This window comes from Danio rerio, chromosome 5, assembly GCF_049306965.1.
Source record: "Danio rerio strain Tuebingen ecotype United States chromosome 5, GRCz12tu, whole genome shotgun sequence".
Classification (NCBI taxonomy): domain Eukaryota; kingdom Metazoa; phylum Chordata; class Actinopteri; order Cypriniformes; family Danionidae; genus Danio; species Danio rerio.
Window position 1 is genome coordinate 23,389,081 of NC_133180.1, and position 7,461 is coordinate 23,396,541.

Here is a 7,461-nt window from a genome sequence, read left to right on the forward strand (position 1 = left end):
CTCTTTTAGTTTTAACTAACATAAGGACATTATTAATGCTATACTTTTTAACATTATAACATTACATTAAATAGCAAACCTTTGCTCAAAATAAATAAGTTATAGTTAATTTTTTGAATAATAACATCATTTTAGTAATATTTTAGTTATTATTTAATAATTATATAGAATTATTATGAAATTGACTGCACCGACACAGAACAAATACAGAACAAAACCTGTGAACTGTGCTGAATAATAACTCTGCTGTCCTCTCGAGAGCAGCTTTATGACTGAATTGAGTTTGTCTCACGATTGAACAGATTTTGCACTGTGGACACTGTCATTGATTAAATTGAATTAACATTAAACTGATTTGAGCTGAATAACAGCATTTATATCTCCTGTGGAGTTGCTTTTACAGTCCCTGAATTGAACTTTACACAGTTCAATAACTGAACTGAATCAACACCTCACTAACTTCAATAATGACATAGTGTCTTTTAAGAGCTGCTTTGTGCCATATTTATTGGAGTTTACATCACTGATTCTATTTTTGTTTATTAAATTTAAGCAGCATTGAACCAATTTGTATACAGAATAGGAATGTGTCACTACGGCGCAGCGTATGCATTCTGGGCATTTGGTATACTGAGATCCATTGATTTCTATAGGTTTATTTTATCATACACTAATTTGAAATCAAGCTCTCGCACTACAAAAATAAAAAAATATGGAAATGTTTTCTGGCAGCAGTTTATTGGAAAACTGACACTTACAGATTTTCTTTATTTGTTATTCATCTTTATTGGTTTATCTTTATTTGTTATAATATCTTTATTATATTTATTTAATCCACTCCTTCTGCATTGACTTCTCTAATTAGCCTACACATCATTGCTGGAAACAGATTATTCTGAAATTTTTCCAAAAGTATTCACACCCCTTGAACTTTTCCACATTTTCATGACCACATATATAAATATATTTTATTGAAATGCTATGTGTAAGACCAACAGAAAGTGACATTCAATTGTGAAGTAGAAAGAAAATCATACATGAGACCTCAATCCAATTAAGAATCTGTGGTGAACTGCCGTTCACAAATGCTCTCCATCTAATCTGACTCAGCTTGAATTGTTTTGAAAAAAGAAGAATGGGCAAAGATTTCAGTGTCTGAATGTGCAAAGCTGGTAAAGACATACCCCAAAAGACTTTGGCAGTAATTGCAGCCTGGTTTATACTTCTGCGTCAAGTGACCGGCGCAACTCACGGCGCAGGCAACGCGTGTAGCTGTGCATTTATACTTTTCAATTCAATTCAGCTTTATTTGTATAGCGCTTTTACAATGTAGATTGTGTCAAAGCAGCTTCACATAAATGGTCATAGTAACTGGAACAGTGTGGTTCAGTTTTTAGTGTTTAAGTTCAGTTCAGTTCAGTTTAGCTCTGTTCAGTGTGATTTAATCATTACTGAGAGTTCAAACACTGAAGAGCAAATTCATCGATGCGTAGCTCTACCAATCCTGAACCATGCGAGGCAGTGGCGACAGCGGAGAGGGAAAAAAAACTTCACCTGATGGGAGTGAAGAAAAAAAACCTTGAGAGAACCAGACTCAGTTGGGCACGACCATTTTAATTTCTCCGCTGGCCAAAAGTCTTGTGCAGAACTTCATTCGCCGTGGTTTATGCTGGAAGATGGCCTCAATGAAGACTCGTCTGTCCCTGGAGCGTCGCTGGAATCAGACTCATGTTCTCCACTCCCCACGACCATCAGCGCAGCAGCAGCTCAGGATATGGCCTGGTCCCGGATATGGAATCCTTGGGATCATCACGTCGCTGGTCTTGGATCCAATCAGTGACTCCGCCTAATCTGAGGACCTCGGGATGAGTATCCCCAGGTGAAAATAGAGAATAAAGAGAATAATTAGCGTAGCTGCTGTTCATAGTGTATATAAGCAAGATGTAGAAGCCAGTGTGGAACCTGCTAGGTGATGCACTGAGTGTATGCTTTACTAAACAGATAGGTCTTTAATCTAGTTTTGAACTGGGAGAGTGTGTCTGAGCCTCGGACATTACCAGGAAGGCTATTCCAGAGTGTAGGAGCCATGAAAGAGAAGGCTCGACCTCCTTTACTTGATTTTGCTATTCTAGGTACTACCAGAAGCCCTGAATTTTGAGATCTTAAGGAGCGAGTTGGTTCGTAGCGAGACAGAAGGTTGGTTAGATAAACAGGAGCTAGATTATTTAGAGCTTTATAGGTGAGAAGTAATATTTTAAATTCAATACGAAATTTAACAGGCAGCCAGTGTAAGGAGGATAAAATTGGGGTTATATGATCATATTTTCTAGACCTGGTCAGAACTCTGGCTGCTGCATTTTGCACTAATTGAAGTTTGTTAATAGAGGATGCTGGGCAGCCAGCAAATAGAGCATTACAGTAATCCAGTCTCGAAGTCATAAAAGCATGGACTAGCTTTTCTGCATCTGAGATGGATAGCATATTTCGTAATTTAGCGATATTTCTCAGATGAAAGAAGGCAGTTTTTGTGACATGGGATATATGGTTTTTAAAAGTTAGATTGCTGTCTAATATGACACCCAGATCTTTTATAGTAGAGCTAAAGCTAACTTTGTATCCCTCTAATTGTAAATTGAGTTGCGAGATCTGCTGTGTGCAAGATTTAGGCCCAATAAGTAATAATTCTGTTTTGTCTGAGTTTAAGAGAAGAAAATTGTTGGTCATCCAGTCTTTGATGTCTTTGATACACTCAGTTAGTTTAGAAAGTTCAGACCTCTCGTCAGGTTTAGTGGAAATATATAATTGAGTATCATCTGCATAGCAGTGAAAGCTGATCCCATGTCTTCTAATAATGTCTCCCAGAGGTAGCATGTAAATTGTAAACAGTAAAGGGCCTAAAACTGATCCTTGAGGCACCCCATACTTTACTGGGCAGATTTGTGAAGGCTGTCCATTAAGATTTACAAACTGGTAGCGGTCAGTTAAGTATGACTTAAACCATTGTAGAGCCGGTCCCTGGACACCTGTAGACTTTAAGCGATTTATGAGGATATTGTGGTCAATGGTATCAAATGCCGCACTAAGATCGAGTAAAACTAATAGCGAGACGCACCCTCGGTCAGCAGCTAAGAGTAAATCGTTGGTTATTTTCACTAAGGCGGTTTCTGTACTGTGGTGAGCCCTGAAACCTGACTGAAACACTTCAAAAATATTGTTCGTCTGCAGAAAAGAGCATAATTGAGTGGAAACAACTTTTTCTAGTATTTTAGACATAAATGGAAGATTTGAAATAGGCCTATAGTTAGCTAAGTTGTTGGTGTCTAGTTGCGGTTTCTTAATAATAGGCTTAATAACAGCTAGCTTGTAAGAGTTTGGAACATGGCCTATAGATAAAGAAGAGTTGATAATGTTAAGAAGAGGTTCTCCTATAGCAGGTAGCAGCTCTTTCAGTAATTTTGTTGGAATTGAGTCCAGCATACACGTAGCTGGTTTAGAGCTATTTATAATTTTCACTAACTCTTCATGTTCTATGATTTTGAAGCAGTGTAGGTTATTATTATGATTTAATGAAATATTTACAGGATTTGGAGTATAAGCCGGTGCAGAAAGTTTGGCATCTCCTATTTTCTGTCTAAAGCCTTCTATTTTATTACTGAAAAAATTCATGAAGTCATCACTACTAATTTGCGGTGGAGTAGTTTGTTCCAAGGATGACCGATTATTTGCTAATTTAGAGATGGTGTTAAATAAAAATCTAGGATTGTTATGATTATTTTCTATCAGTTTGCGCAGGTGCTCGGTCCTGGCAGATTTTAGAGCCCTCCTATAGCTGGACATACTGTCTTTGTACGCAATTCTAAAGACCTCTAAATTAGTTTTTTTCCATTTACGTTCCAGGGCGCGGGTTGCTGTTTTAAGCGCACGAGTATGACTATTATACCATAGTATAGTTTTAATCTCTCTAGCCTATTTTAATTTTATGGGTGCCACAGTATTTAGTGTGCTAGTAAAGATGGCATCCATACTGCTGGTTACTACATCAAGATCATTTGAGTTTGCGGGTGCATTACGAAATAGAGAGAGATCAGGTAAGTTATTTATAAATTCATCTTTAGTTGACGGAACAATAGTTCTACTAGGGCGGAGTATTGGAGCGGGTTTGCTGATTTCAGGTAAACATAGCTTATATAGTAAGAGGTAGTGATCTGTAATATCATCACTTTGTGGTATAATGTCTACGTCAATAACCTCGATTCCATAAGACAGAATTAGATCTAATGTATGCTTTAAGCGATGGGTTGGACCCACAACGTTTTGCTTTATCCCAAGTGAGTGTATTAAATCCATAAACGCGAGCCCTAATGTATCATTAGCGTCATCTATGTGGATGTTAAAGTCACCTACAATTAGCATTTTATCAGTTTTGACTAGTAAGTCAGAAATAAAATCAGAAAATTCTTTTAGAAATTTGACATAGGGTCCTGGGGGTCTATATATGGTGATTAAAGCGAGAGATAACATAGGTTTTTGTATAGTATCTGGAAGCTGAACATTAAGCGATAATACTTCAAAGGAGCTAAACATAAGTCCGTTTCTCTGTTTAATATTAAGGAAATCACTAAAGATTGATGCAACTCCACCACCACGACCAGTTTGACGAGCCTCATGTTTATATAAGAATCCTGGAGGAGTTGCTTCATTTAAGCTAATATAGTCATTTTGTTTCAGCCAGGTTTCAGTGAGACAGAGTGCATTAAGATTGTTTTCTGTTATTATTTCATTAATGATAAGTGCTTTAGGTGCAAGTGACCTGATGTTTAGGAGACCAAGTTTTACGAAATTTGTATTTTCACTTTCTACTGGTTTTTCTGGTTTGATTCTTACTAGATTTTTCCTGGAGCACACAGTACGTTTATTTCTTAATCTAATAATACGAGGAACAGACACAGTCTCTATAGGATTCGCCAGATATGCGTTACTGATGTTTAAGTGGGGTGAACAAGAGTCTAGGTGGCTATAGTGTGAATTTTGTGAATTTTTACCTGCTAGTCAGATGGTGCGAAGTAGTCTGGAGATGTTGTCCGACAGGAGTTCAGCTCCGGCTCGACTGGGGTGCAGGCCGTCAGGACGGAAGAGCCTAGGACGCTCCCAGAAAAGATTCCAGTTATTAGCAAAGAGCAATTTCTGTTCTTTACACCATGTTATTAGCCATTCATTCAAAGCTAAAAGTCTACTGAACCTTTCATTTCCTCGGCGGTAGGTAGGAAGCGGCCCAGAAACGATGATCTGCGTGGCGGGCGAGGTGCGTCGAACCGTCTCGATCAGGCTCCTGAAGTCCTTCTTCAGGATCTCCGACTGCCGGAGCCCGGTGTCGTTTGTCCCCACGTGGAGGACAACGGCACCAGGGCTCTCGGCAGCGCCCAGGATGGTTGGAATCTGTGTAGAAATATTTTTCACACGGGCACCAGGAAAGCAGAAAGTACGTACTTTATTACCTTTTGAGGAGGCGGCACGGACGTGACGAACGATCGAGTCACCGATGATGGCCACATCGGGACCCGACTCGCGGAGAGGGGAGAAGCGGTTCTCCGTGGAGATCTCGAACACAGGCGGAGACGTTCTGCCCCGGGATCTGGGAAGCACCTTGCGCGGCTGCACCCAGGCGCCGTGGTAGCCGGGTGTTGGCGTGAACGACGCCTGGCTGAGCCGCGCCCCGGGTGCGCTGGGCCTGGACAGAGAAGGACGCGGGGTTGAGGTAGAGGGAATGATGTGGTTGTAATTTCCACGTACCTTAGGTGATGAGACGGCCTTAGCATTAGGTACGGCTAGAAGCCGTTCCCGTAGCCGCGACCGTCTTACCACCAGCGCGCGGATCTGGGACTCCACTTCTTCCAGCTCCAGCTCCAACGCCTCCATCGATGCTTCTCCTGCACACAAGGACAGAGACGGAAGCGACATTTTACGGGGTAAAGAGCAAAGCCAGTAAGTCAAAAGTGTATGGTTAAAGAGGTCGGTAGCTTTAGCTGACCAGCGGCGCTAGCAGGCTAAAGCTACAAACAACAGGCGGATGCTCGAGGGACAGACCGTTTTTAAAGCAGCTTTGTTTGTATAAATGTATTAAGGGTTTGGTCACCCTAAGTAGGAGAGACAAATACTTAGCGAATGAGGAAGAATTTAATGATTAAGATTTAAATTGCGAGTAAATAGCAAGTCCAAACTTCAAGCACACAGTGTGTGACCGAACGGAGACAGTGACGCCAGTGACGTCACTCGAGCACGTATACTTCTGCGCGCTGTCTCTTTTGGTCTGCATTAACACTTCCGAAACGCTAGTGGGCAGTGAGGTGTAAATGTTCCTCTGTGTCGAGTTTCTTCGCTTCTGTTTTGCTATTCTGAACTCTTCCTGGATGTACAAGTGACTCAAACTCGCTCATTTTGAGGCAGGAACCGGCGGACGTGCAACAACTTTAACTATGAGGTAAACACAGAACAAAACTTTCCATCCGGAGCTCCTTCACGTGACTCCACACTTGTAAACAATCGCTCGCGCCATTCGCGCGGCTCTCGGTCCCGCCCAGACTCGTCGGCACTAGCAAGCCGACCAATCACAGAGCTTGCGCTACGCGTTGTTGCGACGTGTAGTTACAATTTTTGAGAGGTGCACGTCAGTGACGGCCACGGCGAAGGGCTATGCGTCAGCGCCGTAGCCTACGCCGGTGTTTGATGCAGAAGTATAAATCAGCCTTAAAGGGGTTCCACAAAGGATTGACCCTGGGGGGCTGAATACTTTTGCACACTGCACTTTTTTATCTCATGTCAAATTTTCATTCTACTTCACAATTGTATGTCATTTTTTGTTGGTCTTTCACATAACATTCCAATAAAATATATTTAGGTTTAAGGTCATAATGTGAGAAAATGTAAAAATGTTTAATGGGTGTGAATACTTTTGCAAGCCACTGAGTGTTTATAATAAGTCCCTATTATATTCTGTGTTTGAAAGATTTTGTTAAAGGTATTATTATAAAACAGGGTAACGCTTTCTTTTACAACCCGCAAAGTACCGCGTAAGTACAGTGAAATTACAGTGTACTTTTCTGTACGTACTGTGTAAGTATAATGAACGTATGTGTAGGTATGAGGGAACAAACCGTAATGCTTGGGTAAAAAGGGGGTAACAACCAGATGTTCATCACGAAAATTACCGCGTAAGTACAGTGAAATAACGGTGTACTTTTCTGTACCTATAGTGCAAGTATAAATAACGTTTACGTAAGTATAAGGGAACAAACTGTAATGCTCGGGTAATAAGGGGGTAACAACCAGATATTTAGCATGAAAGCTACCGCTTAAGTACAGTGAAATAACGGTGTACTTTTCTTTAAATTGCAAATGAACAAACCATAATGTTTGCGTAAAAGGGGAGTAACAATAAGATATCCATCACGCAAAGAAGTATAT

At 40.6% G+C, this 7,461-nt stretch overlaps 1 protein-coding gene across 37 annotated transcripts; it reads right to left on the reverse strand.

The window, feature by feature from the left end:
- Positions 1-954: 954 nt before the first annotated feature.
- Positions 955-6,268, reverse strand: LOC137490108 (uncharacterized). Of its 37 annotated transcripts, none has more exons than XR_012406835.1 (5): positions 6,085-6,268; positions 5,860-5,927; positions 5,240-5,728; positions 5,043-5,137; positions 955-1,851 (listed from the first exon to the last, which is right to left on the reverse strand). XR_012406835.1 is itself a non-coding variant. In XM_073952150.1 (5 exons), the coding sequence occupies exons 3-5, from the start codon at positions 5,550-5,552 to the stop codon at positions 5,050-5,052; spliced, it is 342 nt and encodes a 113-aa protein (XP_073808251.1). In that variant the 5' UTR covers positions 5,553-5,728; positions 5,860-5,927; positions 6,085-6,268; the 3' UTR covers positions 955-5,049. The 37 variants fall into 37 exon arrangements, 30 of the variants coding, with proteins under 30 accessions (XP_073808251.1, XP_073808249.1, XP_073808248.1 ...); XR_012406834.1 differs by having other exon boundaries at positions 955-1,859; XR_012406826.1 differs by having other exon boundaries at positions 955-1,859; positions 5,240-5,436; positions 5,496-5,927.
- Between the last annotated feature and the right edge of the window lie 1,193 nt (positions 6,269-7,461).

Coding starts and splice junctions, on each gene's coding strand:
- LOC137490108 (XM_073952122.1), bottom strand. CDS start 5,958: ATGTCGCTTCCGTCTCTGTCCTTGTGTGCAGGAGAAGCATCGATGGAG.